Below are 18462 nucleotides of genomic sequence, written 5' to 3'. Positions count from 1 at the left end.
GTTGTGGGGATGGGGGGCAATGAAAGAGATGGGGAAGATGTGTTTGGTGGTGGCATCGTGCTGGAGGTGGCAGAAATGGTGGTGCTTGATCCACTGAATGTGGAGGTTGGTGGGGCGGAAAGTGAGGGTGCTGGGGGGGGGGGGGGGAGACTCTATCGTTCTGGGAGGGAGGGGAAGGTGTGAGAAATGGAACGGACCATGGTCGCGGTCCCTGTCGACCACAGTGGAGGGAAATTCTTGGTTGAGGTGAAAGGAAGATGTAGATGATGTATCAGAAGCACTGGTGTGGAAGGTGACATTGTCCGAACCAATGCGATGGAGAAACTGGAGAATGGAATAGTCTTTACTGGAAGCGGGGTGGAAGTGTAATCAAGGGAACTCTGGGAGTTGGTGGACAAAGAGTAGATATTCGTTGACAGCCTATCCCTAGAGATGGAAATAGTGAACACGAAGAAGGGAGGGGGAAGAGTTGGAAATGGACCATGTGAAGGTGAAGGAAGGGTGGAAATTGGAACCAAGATTGATGACATTTTTCAGTTCAGAGGAAGAGCAGGAAATGGCACTGTATCGGGAAAAAAAGGTGAGGGAAGGGACCCAAGTAGGACTGGAACAAAGAATGTTCCACCTATCCCACGAAAAGGCAGGCATAGCTAGGACCCATGCGGGTTCCCATAGCGACAACTTTTATTTGGAGGAAGTGAGTGGAGGTAAAGGAGAATTTGTTCAATATAAGTTCAGCCAAGAGAAAGAGAGTGGTGATGAATTGAGACTGGTTGGACCTCCGTTCAAGAAATATTGTTGAGTTTGATTTAAGTACATTTTTTGACTGTCTTTCCAATACTGTGTACATCAAAGCTTATAAGATGTCTTGCTACATGCTAAGCATAATGGGAGAAAGTATTATTACTGAGCCCTGGAAATGAAGAATATATCATTCTTATGGGAGCAGTATATTTGGAAGAGCCAGCTTGTACTTGCCCACCTCAGCATATCCATGTCAAAAATCTTGGGAAAGATACATTAGTCTCATAGTTCTCCATATCCCCTACACCCTTCAGTGGTTGCATCTATGTTTTGGAGAGTGGGCTTTTTAACCTTCAGAAGGCAGACCCCTATGTCCTCTTTTCGCCTTTCAGAGGACAGTTTTCCCTTTCTCCACTCGGCTGACAATGTCTCTGTCCTCATTGGCAGTGGGATCTCTCCCCTTTTCCCGTGCAAAGGGCAGCTGCTTTTGAGGGTGGTACCTCTGACCCCCTTTATTCCTACCTGTGCCATCAGGAACCATGGTACATCCACATAATGAGGGAAGAGACCGATTAAGTTTTGGCAGCACAGCTGTGAAAAATGTCTGCCAAGAGCAGCTTGGGAGAGTTACACTTTCCAGAACTGTATGCACCAGCTGTATGACAGCAGATAGAAAACATCTTCCTGTGCAAAGTGACGCTGTTCATTTAACTCTTTTAAATCAGCTAACAATGTAAGCGAAACAAAACTCCTTTAGGCAGATTCTGACTTCAGCAGAAGTTTAGAAAAAATGATAGTAAAACTGATTTAACAGCAATTATTAGATGCAATGATTTCATTTTGAACAGTCTCCTCTTTCCAAAATTAAAACTCCTTCAATCTTACACATCCAGTTTGAAGGATCCAAAGTAGCTCGATGCGACATTATCATCCACCAACTCTCTGTCAGAGATGGTGACAAATATTTCATCACCAGCCTTCAATTCAAAAAGTCCTCCTTGGTAAATGGAATTCAAACCGTATTCAGCATTCGCTGCCCAACATTTTGTTCCTACACTTTTCATGAGGAGGATCGGTGATGCGTAGGTAGTAGTCATCTTGTATATGCATTGCACAAGTTGTTGCTCATTAGGTTTTGCAGAATCAGCTATAACCTTGTGCTGATATCTGAAATAAGTCTGGGAATAAATGTAGTATCTTCCCGTTTGACTGGCTTGCAATTTCCCATGATGGATCGTCATGTTCTGGATGTGGGATAACCCCTTTCCAATACCCCATTTAACAAGGTGCTGGCATGACTGGTCTAAATGATGAGATAAATCTGTCGAAGAAATAACAATTCTGAAGATATAATTCCAAGTATGTTTCTAACTTTTCATAACACAGCATAGCTTCTTCATGAGCAGTTTTCTGGTACCACAAGGAAGTAATAAAATCATAGAATCGTTACAGCGCAGTAGGAGGCCATTCGGCCCATCGAGCCCGTGCCAACTCTCCAAGAATACTTCAGCTCGTCCCAATCTCCTGTCCTTTCTCCGTAGCCCTGCAATTTTTCTTTCTTTCAGATACTTATCTAATTCCCTTTTGAAAGTCACAATTGAAATCTGCCTCCACCAACCTCTCAGGCAGCGCATTCCAGATCATAACCACTCGCTGTGTAAACAAGTTTTCCTCATGTCGCCTTTGGATCTTCTGCCAATCACCTTAAATCTGTGTCCTCTGGTTCTCGACCCTTCCGCCAATGGGAACAGTTTCTCTCTCTCTACTCTGTCTAGGCCTCTCGCGATTTTGAACACCTCTATCAAATCTCCTCTCAATCCTCTGCTCCAAGGAGAACAACCCCAGTTTCTCCAGTCTATCCACGTAACTGAAGTCCTTCATCTATAGAACCATTCTTAAAAGCATTTTCTGCACCCTCTCTAAAGCCTTCACATCTTTCCTAAAATACGGTGCCCAGAATTGGACACATTCCTTCAGTTGTGGTCGAACCAGTGTTTTATAAAGGTTCATCATAACTTCCTTGGTTTTGTACTCTGTGCCTCTATTTATAAAGCCCAGGATCCCGTATGCTTTTTTAACCGCTTTCTCAGCCTGTCCTGCCACCTTCAACGATTTGTGCACTGCACTGGAACCATCTCCTCTTTAAAGGCAGCCCATTGTTCGATTACAGTTTGGCCTGCCAATCTTTGATTCCAATTTACCTAGGCCAGCTCTGTTCTCAACCCACTGAAATTGGCCCTCCTCCAGTTAAGTATTTTGACTCTACATTTCTCTTTGTCCGTTTCCATAGCTAACCTAAACCTTATGATAATATGATCACTGTTCCCTAAATGTTCCCCCACTGAAACTTGATACACCTGACCTAATTCATTCCCCAGAACCAGATCCAGCAATGCCTCCTTCCTCATTGGGCTGGAAATGTACTGAAACTCAAAACTAACCAAAAATAAGCTGGTGCTAATTGTCAACACCCTTCATCAACTGAATTGACTATGTAAACACCATGCAGTTGAGTAATTACTTTTTCCATAGCTAATTTATTTTATGCCATATGCAAAAAATATTTTATTCAAACCAGATTTCAGAGATTTCTAGAAACCATTAAAGGAGGAAGATGTTTTTTACAAATTGAGAAACGGGTAAAGAGGAAAGGCCCACACCTCCAAGGTTGAATGGAGTATAAAATAAATCAGAAAGTAGTGATTAGGTGACACCAACTTGGGCTTTCAATGCTGGAAGATTGTATAGAAACATAGAAACATAGAAAATAGGTGCAGGAGTAGGCCATTCGGCCCTTCTAGCCTGCACCGCCATTCAATGAGTTCATGGCTGAACATGCAACTTCAGTACCCCATTCCTGCTTTCTCGCCATACCCCTTGATCCCCCTAGTAGTAAGGACTACATCTAACTCCTTTTTGAATATATTTAGTGAATTGGCCTCAACTACTTTCTGTGGTAGAGAATTCCACAGGTTCACCACTCTCTGGGTGAAGAAATTTCTCCTCATCTCGGTTCTAAATGGCTTACCCCTTATCCTCAGACTGTGACCCCTGGTTCTGGACTTCCCCAACATTGGGAACATTCTTCCTGCATCTAACCTTCTAAACCCGTCAGAATTTTAAACGTTTCTATGAGGTCCCCTCTCATTCTTCTGAACTCCAGTGAATACAAGCCCAGTTGATCCAGTCTTTCTTGATAGGTCAGTCCCGCCATCCCGGGAATCAGTCTGGTGAACCTTCGCTGAACTCCCTCAATAGCAAGAATGTCCTTCCTCAGGTTAGGAGACCAAAACTGTACACAATACTCCAGGTGTGGCCTCACCAAGGCCCTGTACAACTGTAGCAACACCTCCCTGCCCCTGTACTCAAATCCCCTCGCTATGAAGGCCAACATGCCATTTGCTTTCTTAGCTGCCTGCTGTACCTGCATGCCTGTATGAAGAAAGACTGAAGGAAATAAGGGTCTCTGATGTTTAGAGGTCCTGACAAAGAAAGAGTTAGAGAAGGAGATTGTGTGATGCCTTGATTTCAACAGTGGCATGATGTAAGGAGGAAGAGTGTGCATCATGGCGTATTTTGGATCTCCGAAAAAGCAAGGGAGGAAAGTTCAGAGGAACAGTAAGTATAATGGTATTGATGCAATGGAGAAAGGCAAGAAAGGTGCAGCAGGGAGAAAGGGGTTGCAAGCTACAAGTGAAAAAGGAATCAAGTTCCAGGCATTTTATTCTTTATTTAAAATGGTATCACCACTGTTAAAATAATGGCAAGTGAAAATTCCAAGCTCTTATAACTTTAGGAGTGCAAGAAAGATGGCCTGATTTGAGAACAGTACTCAAGCCTTGAACAGATTTATAGAGCAATGAAGGAGATATGGAAGTTCTACTTGAGATCAGAGAGGATAGTAATCCCAAGAATGTCGATAGATGAAGGACCTGGAGTGGAACTATCAAAGATAAGAGATGGTAACTGTTGTTTAAACTTCTCAGGTTTTTCACTTCTGTACTCACCAGCCCTTAATTTCCAACCATTGAAGTGAATAAGTGAGAAAATTATGGGCTGACGAGCATAAAAGTCAGCCAGCGTCTTTGAAGAATTTAAAGAAACAAGATTTTTCTTAAGGAAATGAAAGAGATGTTGTTCTAGTCATTCAGCCATTGTACTACAAGAAGACAAGAGAGTCGCAAGCAATGAAGACGTGCAATCTGAAATTTGGGAGCCAAGAGAGGCTGTTGCATCTCTTGTTCGGTATTGATGGGCCTATAGAAAATCATACTGACTGGAGCATCCTATCACTTCAGCCAGGGAGGGTCAGATGGAATTTTTTTTTGGACTAGAGAGAAAATAAGAGAGAGGAAGGAAATTACTCAACGGTTTTTTGAAAACACAAATCTACTTTCTTATTTTTGCTTGTAGCAAATACATCAAAAAAAAAGCAAAATATTTTAACCGGAGTTTAAACACCGATTCGGTCTTTTAAGAGCATCTTTCTGTTCTATGGAAAAAGTAACTACTTAAACAGTGTATTCTTCTATTACTGATGCCACTCCCATATTTGAAATCTTAGAGGTACACTATTTGTAAGGATAAAAGTCTGACTTTCTAAAGAAATGTTCCTCCTTTTCCCAACTAGGTCTCTGCATTCTGCATGCAGCAAGCAGAATGGGCAGGTGAGTGTGGGTGATTTTAATCTTCATATAGATTAGACAAATCAAATTGGCAAAGGTTGCCTTGAGGATGAGTTCATAAAACGTATTTGGGATGCTTTCTTAGAACAATACATTGTGGAACCAACCAGGGAACAGGCTATTTTAGATCTGGTAATGAGTAATGAGACAGGCTTAATTAAGGATCTCATAGTAAAGGATCCTCTAGGGAAGAGTGATCATAACATGATAGAATTTCACATTCAATTTGAGGGTAGTATTTTAAACTTAAATAAAGGTATGAAGACAGAGTTGGCTAAAGCAAACTGGGAAAATAAACTAACAGGTAAGGCAGTAGATAAGCAGTGGCAGACATTTAAGGAGATATTTCATAACTCAACGAAGATATATTCCAATGTTGCGAAGATTAGTGGTGGGCCAGAAGATTGGGAAATTTTTGGAAACCAGCATAAGATGACTAAAAAAATAATGAAGTGGGAGAAATAGATTGAGAGTAAACTAGCAAGAAATATAAAAAGACAGTAAGAGCATCAAAAAGAAAGCAAGTAGCTAAAGTAAACATTGGTCCCTTAGAAGATGAGACTGGGGAATTAATAATGGGAAACAAGGAAATGGCAGAGATTTTGAACAAATATTTTGTATCTGTCTTCACGGTAGAAGATACTAAACACATCCCAATAATAGTAGATAATCAAGGGACAAAAGGGAGGGAAGAACTTAAAACTATCACTAGAGAAAAAGTTATAGGCAAACTAATGGGACTAAAGGCTGACAAGTCCCCTGGACCTGATGGCCTGCATCCTAGGGTCTTAAAAGAAGTGGCTGCAAAGATAATGGATGCATTGGTTGTAATCTACCAAAATTCCCTAGATTCTGGAAAGGTCCCAGCAGATTGGAAAACCGTGAATGAAACGCCCCTATTCAAGAATGGAGGGAGACAGAAAGCCGGAAACTATAGGCTAGTTAGCCTAACATCTGCCATTGGGAAAATGCTGGAGTCCATCATTAAGGGAGTAGCAGCATGACATTTAGAAAATCATCATACAATCAAGCAGAATCAACTTGGTTTCGTGAAAGGGAAATCATGTTTGACAAATTTGCTGAAGTTCTTTGAGGATGTAACGAGCAGGGTGGATTAAGGGAAACCAGTGGATGTGGTGTATTTGGATTTCCAAAAAGACATTCAATAAAGTGCCACATAAAAGGTTACTGCACAAGATAAGAGCTAACGGTGTTGGGAGTAATATACAGGTACAACGTCACAACTCCGAAAACCGGAATTGTTTGCAAACTGGACATTTTGCACATCGTGGATGGAGTCGCCTGGAATCCGGAATTATTCTCCGAAAACCAGACATTTTGAGTTGGTCAAGATGGCAACATCAGGCAGCGAGGGACGAGGAAACAAAAAAGTGCAACGCTGGGAGGCAGCGGGAATCGGAGCGGCGTGCATGTAGGATGTAGAGGAGATGAGCGAGTGATGGAAATTCAGCACCTCACTCACCCTCTGTGTGCCACCCCGCCAACAGTCCACACTCACCCAGGGACCTGCTCATCGAAGACCAGCCACCAAGCTCACTCACTGACCCTACCTGGAGAAGTTGAGCCATCACTGAGGTCGAGAATCTTTCCCCTCGGCTCCAGATAGCCCTGAGCACCAGTGCGAGCGGCGAGATCCGAAATCTGGCAAAACCCGAACCCGGCACGGATTCGGTTGAGGATTCCGGATTTCAGACTTGATTTTCTTGTCTGAAATCCGGAAAAACCCCAAAAATGGAACGGATTTGGTTGAATCTGTAAATCCGGCATGGACTCGGTCCCGAGGATTCCGGTTTTCGAACGTTGTACCTGTATTAGCTCGGAGAGAGGATTGGTTCGAACGTTGTACCTGTATTAGCTTGGAGAGAGGATTGGTTCGAACGTTGTACCTGTATTAGCTCGGAGAGAGGATTGGTTCGAACGTTGTACCTGTATTAGCTTGGAGAGAGGATTGGCTAACTAACAGAAAACAGAGAGTCAGGATAAATGGGTCATTTTCAGGTTGGCAAACTATAACTAGTGGGGTGCCACAGGGATCAGTGCTGGGGCCTCAATTATTTACAATCTAAATTAATGACTTGGATGAAGAGACCATGTGTACTGTAGCGAAATTTGCTGATGATACAAAGATGGGTGGTAAAGCAAGTCGTGAGGAGGACGCAAAGAATCTGCAAACGGATATAGACAGGCTAAGTGAGTGTGTAGAAATTTAGCAGATGGAGTATAATGTGGGAAAATGTGAGGTTATCCACTTTGGTAGGAAGAATAGAAAAGCACAATATTATTCAAACGGGAGTCAACAGAATGCTGCGGTACAGAGGGATCTGAGGTCCTCATACACGAAACACAAAAAGTTAGCATGTAGGTACAGCAAGTAATTAGGAAGGCAAATGGAATGTTGGCCTTTATTGCAAGGGGGATGGAGTATAAAAGTAAGGAAGCCTTGCTACAACAGTGAGAGTACTGCGTACAGTTTTGGCCTCCTTAGTTAAGGAGGGATATACTTGTATTGGAGGCAGTTCAGAGATGGTTCACTAGGTTGATTCCTGAGATGAAGGGGTTGTCTTTTGAGGAAAGGTTAAATAGATTGGGCCTGCACTCACTGAAGTTTAGAAGAATGAACGGTGATCTTATTGAAACAACAATTCTGAGGGGGTTTGACAGGGTAGATGCTGTGAGGATGTTTCCCCTCGTGGGGTAATCTAGAACCAGGGGGCATAGTTTCAGAATATGGGGTTGCCCATTTAAGATGGAGATGAAGAGGAATTTCTTCTCTGAGGGTCTTGAATCTTTGGAATTCTCTACACCTGAGAGCTGTGGAGGCTGAGTAAATTAATATACTTAAGGTGGAGATAGACAGATTTTTGAACTACAGGTGAGTCAAGGATTATGGAGAACATAAGAACATAAGAATTAGGAACAGGAGTAGGCCATCTAGCCCCTCGAGCCTGCTCCGCCATTCAAAAAGATCATGGCTGATCTGGCCGTGGACTCAGCTCCACTTACCCGCCCGCTCCCCATAACCCTTAATTCCCTTATTGGTTAAAAATCTATCTATCTGTGATTTGAATACATTCAATGAGCTAGCCTCAACTGCTTCCTTGGGCAGAGAATTCCACAGATTCACAACCCTCTGGGAGAAGAAATTCTTTCTCAATTCGGTTTTAAATTGGCTCCCCCGTATTTTGAGGCTGTGCCCCCTAGTTCTAGTCTCCCCGACCAGTGGAAACTACCTCTCTGCCTCTATCTTGTCTATCCCTTTCATTATTTTAAATGTTTCTATAAGATCACCCCTCATCCTTCTGAACACCAACAAGTAAAGACCCAGTCTACTTAATCTATCATCATAAGGTAACCCCCTCATCTCCGGAATCAGCCGAGTGAATCGTCTCTGTACCCCCTCCAAAGCTAGTATATCCTTCCTTAAGTAAGGTGACCAAAACTGCACGCAGTACTCCAGGTGCGGCCTCACCAATACCCTGTACAGTTGCAGCAGGACCTCCCTGCTTTTGTACTCCATCCCTCTCGCAATGAAGGCCAACATTTCATTCACCTTCCTGATTACCTGCTGCACCTGCAAACTAACTTTTTGGGATTCATGCACAAGGACCCCCAGGTCCCTCTGCACTGCAGCATGTTGTAATTTCTCCCCATTCAAATAATATTCCCTTTTACTGTTTTTTTTTTCCCAAGGTGGATGACCTCACATTTTCCGACATTGTATTCCATCCGCCAAACCTTAGCCCATTCGCTTAACCTATCTAAATCTCTTTGCAGCCTCTCTGTGTCCTCTACACAACCCGCTTTCCCACTAATCTTTGTGTCATCTGCAAATTTTGTTGCACTACTCTCTGTCCCCTCTTCCAGGTCATCTATGTATATTGTAAACAGTTGTGGTCCCAGCACCGATCCCTGTGGCACACCACTAACCACCGATTTCCAATCCGAAAAGGACCCATTTATCCCGACTCCCTGCTTTCTGTTAGCTAGCCAATTCTCTATCCATGCTAATACATTTCCTCTGACTCCATGTACCTTTATCTTCTGCAGTAACCTTTTGTGTGGCACCTTATCGAATGCCTTTTGGAAATCTAAATACACATCCATCAGTCCACCTCTATCCACCATGCTCGTTATATCCTCAAAGAATTCCAGTAAATTAGTTAAACATGATTTCTCCTTCATGAATCCATGTTGCGTCTGCTTGATTGCACTATTCCTATCTAGATGTCCCGCTATTTCTTCCTTAATGATAGCTTCAAGCATTTTCCCCACTACAAATGTTAAACTAACCGGCCTATAGTTACCTGCCTTTTGTCTGCCCCCTTTTTTAAACAGAGGCGTGACATTAGCTGCTTTCCAATCCGATGGTACCTCTCCAGACTCCAGAGAATTTTGGCAGATTATAACGAATGCATCTGCTATAACTTCCGCCATCTCTTTTAATACCCTGGGATGAATTTCATCAGGACCAGGGGACTTGTCTACCTTGAGTCCCATTAGCCTGTCCAGCACTACTAACCTAGTGATAGTGATTGTCTCAAGATCCTCCCTTCCCACATTCCCGTGACCAGCAATTTTTGGCATGGTTTTTGTGTCTTCCACAGTGAAGACCGAAGCAAAATAATTGTTTAAGGTCTCAGCCATTTCCACATTTCCCATTATTAAATCCCCCTTCTCATCTTCTAAGGGACCAACATTTACTTTAGTCACTCTCTTCCGTTTTATATATCTGTAAAAGCTTTTACTATCTGTTTTATGTTTTGCGCAAGTTTACTTTCGTAATCTATCTTTCCTTTCTTTATTGCTTTCTTAGTCATTCTTTGCTGTCGTTTAAAATGTTCCCAATCTTCTAGTTTCCCCACTAACCTTGGTCACCTTATACGCATTGGTTTTTAATTTGATACTCTCCTTTATTTCCTTGGTTATCCACGGTTGGTTATCCCTTCTCTTACCGCCCTTCTTTTTCACTGGAATATATTTTTGTTGAGCACTATGAAAGAGCTCCTTAAAAGTCCTCCACTGTTCCTCAATTGTGCCACCATTTAGTCTGTGTTTCCAGTCTACTTTAGTCAACTCTGCCCTCATCCCACTGTAGTCCCCTTTGTTTAAGCATAGTACGCTTGTTTGAGACACTACTTCCTCACCCTCAATCTGTATTACAAATTCAACCATACTGTGATCACTCATTCCGAGAGGATCTTTTACTAGGAGATCGTTTATTATTCCTGACTCATTACACAGGACCAGATCTAAGATAGCTTGCTCCCTTGTAGGTTCTGTAACATACTGTTCTAAGAAACAATCCCGTATGCATTCTATGAATTCCTCCTCCAGGCTACCCCATGCGATTTGATTTGACCAATCAATATGTAGGTTAAAATCCCCCATGACTACTGCCGTTCCTTTTTCACATGCTTCCATTATTCCCTTGATTATTGTCAGCCTCACCGTGAAGTTATTATTTGGGGGCCTATAAACTACGCCCACCAGTGACTTTTTCCCCTTACCATCTCTAATCTCCACCCACAATGATTCAACATTTTGTTCATTAGAGCCAATATCATCTCTCACAACTGCCCTGATATCATCCTTTATTAACAGGCAGGAAAGTGGAGTTGAGGCCAAGCTGAGACCTTAAACAATTATTTTCCTTCGGTCTTCACAGTGGAAGACACAAAAACCATGCCAAAAATTGCTGGTCATGGGAATGTGGGAAGGGAGGACCTTGAGACAATCACTATCACTACGGAGGTAGTGCTGGACAGGCTAATGGGACTCAAGGTAGACAAGTCCCCTGGTCCTGATGAAATTCATCCCAGGGTATTAAAAGAGATGGTGGAAGTTATAGCAGATGCATTCGTTATAATCTGCCAAAATTCTCTGGACTCTGGGGAGGTACCATCGGATTGGAAAGCAGCTAATGTAACGCCTCTGTTTAAAAAAGGGGGCATACAAAAGGCAGGTAACTATAGGCCAGTTAGTTTAACATCTGTCGTGGGGAAAATGCTTGAAGCTATCATTAAGGAAGAAATAGCGGGACTTCTAGATAGGAATAGTGCAATCAAGCAGACGCAACATGGATTCATGAAGGGGAAATCATGTTTAACTAATTTACTGGAATTCTTTGAGGATATAACGAGCATGGTGGATAGAGGTGTACCGATGGATGTGGTGTATTTAGATTTCCAAAAGGCATTCGATAAGGTGCCACACAAAAGGTTACTGCAGAAGATAAAGGTACGCGGAGTCAGAGGAAATGTATTAGCATGGATAGAGAATTGGCTGGTGAACAGAAAGCAGAGAGTCTGGATAAATGGGTCCTTTTCGGGTTGGAAATCGGTGGTTAGTGGTGTGCCACAGGGATCGGTGCTGGGACCACAACTGTTTACAATATACATAGATGACCTGGAAGAGGGGACAGAGTGTAGTGTAACAAAATTTGCAGATGACACAAAGATTAGTGGGAAAGCAGGTTGTGTAGAGGACACAGAGAGGCTGCAAAGAGATTTAGATAGGTTAAGCGAATGGGCTAAGGTTTGGCAGATGGAATACAATGTCGGAAAATGTGAGGTCATCCACCTTGGAAGAAAAAACAGTAAAAGGGAATATTATTTGAATGGGGAGGAATTACAACATGCTGCGGTGCAGAGGGACCTGGGGGTCCTTGTGCATGAATCCCAAAAAGTTAGTTTGCAGGTGCAGCAGGTAATCAGGAAGGTGAATGAAATGTTGGCCTTCATTGCGAGAGGGATGGAGTACAAAAGCAGGGAGGTCCTGCTGCAACTGTACAGGGTATTGGTAAGCCCGCACCTGGAGTACTGCGTGCAGTTTTGGTCACCTTACTTAAGGAAGGATATATTAGCTTTGGAGGGGGTCCAGAGACGATTCACTCGGCTGATTCCGGAGATGAGGGGGTTACCTTATGATGATAGATTGAGTAGACTGGGTCTTTACTCGTTGGAGTTCAGAAGGATGAGGGGTGATCTTATAGAAACATTTAAAATAATGAAAGGGATAGACAAGATAGAGGCAGAGAGGTTGTTTCCACTGGTCGGGGAGACTAGAACTAGGGGGCACAGCCTCAAAATACGGGGGAGCCAATTTAAAACCGAGTTGAGAAGGAATTTCTTCTCCCAGAGGGTTGTGAATCTGTGGAATTCTCTGCCCAAGGAAGCAGTTGAGGCTAGCTCATTGAATGTATTCAAATCACAGATAGATAGATTTTTAACCAATAAGGGAATTAAGGGTTATGGGGAGAGGGCGGGTAAGTGGAGCTGAGTCTACGGCCAGATCAGCCATGATCTTGTTGAATGCCAGAGCAGGCTCGAGGGGCTAGATGGCCAACTCCTGTTCCTAATTCTTATGTTCTTATGTAGTATCAATTTTTGGCATTATTGACAACTAGAACATGTACAATAGAATTCCATGGATGACTCCCATACTCCTTTACTGTAAAAAATTGCCTGCCTTCCATTTCCTACTTTCCCATAGCAATGTGCCCGAGATCAAGAACTCAAAGGCATGATGGATTGTGGAAATATATCCACATCCCATTACTGCAGTGCCATACAATAGCATTACAATATGTTTCAGCACTGTGTTGTCCCACAGTGGTATGTTCTATCCTTTTGTATGTCTGTGGCAACCAACACTTTGAGAAGGAAGAAAAAGGCCTTTTGCGTGAAAAGTACAGCTGGTCAAATGAACCCTGCACTGACCTGGTAGAGAACCGAATCGTACTGAGAGATGAGCAGAGGGACGGTGTGATGATTTGTCATCAAGCTGCACTGCAGATTTCAAGACACCTACAGGTAAATTGTTCATTACATCTGGAAAGAAATACAGTTGTGTAAGTGATCTGAAATTGTTGCGTGAGTGGTTGTTAATGTGTTTGAATGTGCAATAAGCTCACCTTTTATGATACGTTGCTTGACAGTGTTGTCTGCTACCTGAAGGAAATTTTATTGGGAAGAAAGTTGAGAGTTTACATTTCACAAGTCAACATGTTTACTTTCAACTGACAGAAGCGGCATTTTCAACCATTCGATCCTCAGGCTCAGCAGATTATCAGTGCAACAAGGTCACAGAAACACCTGACCCTCGACAGGATTCCCAGATCTTCTACATCTATAGCTGTCTGTTTCCAAGCTGGGCAGGAGCCCTGGTTAATGGGACATTTTATTATGTTAAAGGCGCTATATAAATGCAAGTTGTAGTTGTTGAACACTGCAGGTCACCGAGAAATGTATAATTCACCTTAATGTGTTCACCTATGGTTCATCTATCTGTGATTGTTTTGCTGAAAAACACACTATGCAGGTATATGGCTACTAAAGACACTGTGATCTACTGGGACATAATGTTGCTGTGTATATTATGTATGGTACTAAATATAATGTCCCCATACTTAATATGCTGTCACGAGAAGTAACACTCCTGTATATCAATCAAAGAAGCTTTTCTAACTGACCGTGTAAATGGTTCCCTCCCCTCGGGTGCTTTCTTCCTCCCATTCAAAGCCACCACCATGATTCCCCTCCTCAAAATAAATGCACCTTTCACCCCTCTGTCCTTGCAAACTACTGCCCATCTCCAATCTCCTTTTTCTTTCCAAAATCCTTAAATGTGTTGTTGCCTCCGAAAACTGCCCATCCTTTCCGCAACGCCCTGTGTGAAACTCTCCAATTAGGTTTCCATCCTGCCACAGCAACAAACCGGCCCGAACCAAAGTTACAAATTATATCCTGCGACTGTCTGCATTATCCTTCCTTGTCCGCTCTGCAGTCTTTGACACAGTCAACCACACCATTCTTCTCTCACACTTCTCCTTCGGTGTCCAGCTCAGTGTCTACGTTCGCTTGATTCCACTCTTACCTATCTTATCATGCCACAGTATCTCCAGCAATTGCTTCTCTTCCCAACCCCACACCATTACATCCAGATGTTAAGTATCGAATAACTCCACGAGTCTAAGTACGGTGAGCTAGTTCAGACAAGACCTTACTCCAGTTTATTTATTCTCAAAGTGAGGATTCAACATGATTGCCAACATTATATACACGGCTTGCACGTGTCTGCCAGTGACCATCAGGACTCCGACAGTCACGCCCTCCGGTGGCAGGTAAAACCCAGTTAACATACATAACATCATTCCCCCCAAAGTCCTTGGTACAGGTTGTAATTACAAGTTGAGATGGTCCGGGGCCTTCCGCTCCCTGGTTGATCTTCTCAGTTTGAACCCAAGCTTGGGTGAGTTAGTAGGACCATTGCTGCATTGCGGAGCAGTCGGTCTGACAGGACTGTCGGGGATGGTAGGTTCGTCTGTGAATGACACAAGGATCAACTGATGGTTGGATGTGTGTTGGTTGGTCGATGATGATGTCATCTTCAATTTGTTCTGGGTTGTATGTGAATCGCAGTTTGGTTGGGTCGATGTGCCTCTTGCACATTTGGCCATTTAACTGTTTGACTACAAACACCCTGTTCCCATCCTTGGCCAAAACCGTGCCAGCAACCCACTTTGGACCATGACCATAATTCAGAACAAACACAGGGTCATGAACAGCAATGTCACGTGATAAGGCCGCGCGATCGTGGTACCATTGCTGCCGTTGCCTTCTGGTTTCAACGTGATCATTGAGATCCTGCCCATTGAGGGAGAGCCTGGTTTTGAGGCCTCTCTTCATTAACAGCTCGGCAGGAGGGACCCCGGTGAGCGAGTGGGGTCTCGTCCGGTAACTGAGCAGAATGCGGGACAAGCGGGTCTGTGGGGAGCCGTGAGTCACGTGTTTTAGGTTCTGCTTAATGGTTTGGACAACCCGCTCCGCTTGACCATTAGACGCGGGTTTGAAAGGGCAGACCTGACATGCTTGATGCCATTACAGGTCATAAACTCATGGAACTCTGAACTGGTGAAACATGGTCCATTGTCGCTGACAAGAACGTCGGGCAGGCCATGGGTGGCGAACATGGCCCGGAAGCTTTCAATAGTGGCTGTGGACGTGCTGGATGACATGATTACGCATTCAATCCATTTGGAGTAAGCGTCCACGACCACTAAAAATATTTTGCCGACAAAGGGGCCGGCAAAGTCTATGTGGATCCTTGACCACGGTTTGGATGGCCATGACCACAGACTCAGTGGAGCCTCCACAGGTGCGTTACTCAGTTGCATGCAAGTGTTGCACTGATGCACGCATGTCTCCAAGTCCCAGTCAATGCCAGGCCACCAAACGTGAGACCTGGCAATGGCCTTCATCATGACAATGTCTGGGTGGGTACTGTGTAAATCTCGAACAAAAGTTTCCCTGCCTTTTTTTGGCATAACAACACGATTACCCCATAACAGACGATCAGACTGAATAGACAATTCATCTTTGCGGCGGCTATAAAGCTTAATGTCATCCTGCATTTCCCTGGGAATGGCAGACCAATTTCCATTTAGGACACACCTTTTTACACTTGACAGTACAGGATCCTGGCTGGTCCAGGTCCTAATTTGGCGAGCCGTGACGGGTGACCCCTCAGTCTCGAAGGCATCCATGACCAGCAGTAAGTCTGCGGGCTGCGGCATTTATACCCCAGTTGTGGGCAATGGTAGCCGGCTAAGTGCATCAGCACATTTCAGTGCCTGGTCTGTGGTGGATGACATAATCATACGCGGATAATGTCAATGCCCATCTTTGTATGTGGGGCGAGGCATTGGTGTTTATACCTTTGCTCTCAGAAAACAATGAAATGAGCGGCTTGTGGTCTGTTTCAAGCTCAACCGAAGCCCAAACAGGTATTGGTGCATTTTCCTAACCCCATATACACATGCTAAAGCCTCTTTCTCCACCATACTATAGGCTCTTTCAGCCTTAGACAAACTTCTGGACGAGTATGTAACTGGTTGGAGTTTGCCTGATACATTGGCTGGCTGGAGCACAAACCGACCCCATATGATGAGGCGTCGCAGGCCAGCACTAACTGCTTACATGGGTCATAGTGTACCAGTAATTTATTGGAACATAGCAGGTTCCTGGCCTTCTCAAAGGCCCTGTCTTGAGATTTGCCCCAAACCCAGTCATTACCCTTTCTCAGCAACATGTGCAAGGGCTCTAGCAATGTGCTCAAACTAGGTAGAAAGTTACCGAAATAGTTGAGAAGACCCAGGAACGAATGCAGCTCCATCACACTCTGCGGTCTGGGTGCATTCTTGATGGCCTCTGTCTTCGAGTCCGTAGGCCTGATGCTGTCTGCTGCAATCTTTCTCACCAGGAATTTGACTTCTGGTGCCATGAAAATGCACTTGGAGCGTTTTAGCCTGAGTCCCACTCTGTCCAGACGACGTAGAACCTCTTCCAGGTTGTGCAGGTGTTCGGTGGCGTCGCGACCGGTGATCAGGATGTCATCTTGGAACACGACGGTTCTCGGGACAGACTTCAACAAACTCTCCATGTTTCTCTGAAATATGGTTGCTGCCGAGCGAATTCCGAAAGGGCACCTGCGGTATATAAACCGTCCTTTGTGCGTGTTGATGTAAGTCAGTATTTTCGACGCTTCGACCAGCCCCTGTGTTATGTAAGCGGAGGTCAGCTCGTCAGCCTTGGGTAACGGATACTGATCCTGTATCGAGACTCGTTGATCGTTACCTTGTTGTCGCCGCAGATCCTGACCGTGCCATCACTTCTCAACACCGGGACAATTGGACTGGCCCATTCACTGAACTCGACTGGTGATATGATTCCTTCCCGTTGAAGACTGTCCAGTTCGATCTCGACCTTCTCCCTCATCATGTACGGAACCGCCCGAGCCTTGTGATGGACGGATCTTGCATCCGGGCCTGGGTGGATCTGCACCTTGGCTCCTGTGAAGTTGCCGATGCCTGGTTCAAACAACGAGGGAAACTTGCTCAGCACTTTAGCACACGAAGCATCACCCACTGATGATACGGCTTTAATATCGTTCCAGTTCCATTTAATTTTCTCAAGCCAACTCCTGCCGAACAGCGTTGGGCCATTGCCTGGAACGATCCACAACGATAAATCATGCACAGCTCCATCGTACGATACCTTTACTGCCGCACTGCCAATGACTGGTATGAGCTCTTTGGTGTAGGTACGCAGCTTTGCATTGATTGGGCTCAGTTTGGGTCTTTTTGCCTTCGTGTCCCACAGCTTTTCGAAAGCCCTCTGGCTCATTATTGACTGACTCGCACCCATGTCCAATTCCATGGATACTGGAACCCCATTTAATTTAACTTCCAGCATTATCGGAGGACTTTTGGTAAAAGAATGTGCCCCATACACTTCTTCGTCCTGTACCTCGGGTTGAGTTGCCGCTTGATCCACGCTGGATCGATCATCCTCAGCCACATGGTGTGCCGCAGCACGCTTGCTCGGTTGCGGACATATTCGCTGAAGATGCCCCATTGTTGCACAGCCTTTGCACACGTATTGCTTGAATCGGCATTGATGGGCCTGATGATAGTCCCTGCAATGCCAACAAGGCGAGATTTGATTCACCCCCGATGGCGGACTTTGAGCAGTGACAGGTCGTACGAACGTGGACGAGTAGGCCCTGCCATGTGCAGCTCTGCCTGCCGATGATATTTTATGCACAGTACTTGCTGGGAAGATATCTGTTTCGAGTTTTCATCCGTGAACATGCATGCCTAGGCCCTGCTCGGGTCTAGAGATTCAGCAGCCAGCAGCTTTCAAAGGATGACCTCGTGGCCAATGCCAAGCATGAAAAGTTCCGCAGCATTTCCTTCAATGCAGCTCCGAAGTTGCACGGCCCAGCGAGACGTCTCAGGTCGGTGACAAATTCTGCCACATCCTGGCCCTCAGAGCGATTATGCATATAGAAATGATACCTCGCCATGATGAGACATTCCTTCGGTTTAAAGTGGTTCCGAACCAGCGTACACATTTCATCGTAAGTCTTATCCATTGGTTGAGTCGGTGAGAGTAGATTCTTGATAAGGCCATACATTTTTGACCCACAAACGGTGAGGAGAACCGCCCTGCGC

General features: G+C 44.5%; 1 protein-coding gene across 1 annotated transcript in view; it reads right to left on the bottom strand.

Moving 5' to 3' along the window:
• Positions 1-1598: 1598 nt before the first annotated feature.
• tnfsf10l (TNF superfamily member 10, like) overlaps positions 1599-18462 on the bottom strand; it is a 31302-nt gene continuing 14438 nt past the window's right edge. The window contains exons 3-5 of the mRNA XM_070881972.1: positions 13363-13399; positions 13169-13279; positions 1599-2065 (exon numbers count right to left, since the gene is read on the bottom strand). Coding sequence (XP_070738073.1) covers positions 1626-2065; positions 13169-13279; positions 13363-13399 — 588 coding nt within the window. The 3' untranslated portion in view covers positions 1599-1625. The remainder of the gene's footprint in view (positions 2066-13168; positions 13280-13362; positions 13400-18462) is intronic.

This window comes from Pristiophorus japonicus, chromosome 6 (genome assembly GCF_044704955.1).
Source record: "Pristiophorus japonicus isolate sPriJap1 chromosome 6, sPriJap1.hap1, whole genome shotgun sequence".
Taxonomy (NCBI): Eukaryota; Metazoa; Chordata; class Chondrichthyes; family Pristiophoridae; genus Pristiophorus; species Pristiophorus japonicus.
This window is presented reverse-complemented; position numbering and strand designations above follow the sequence as displayed.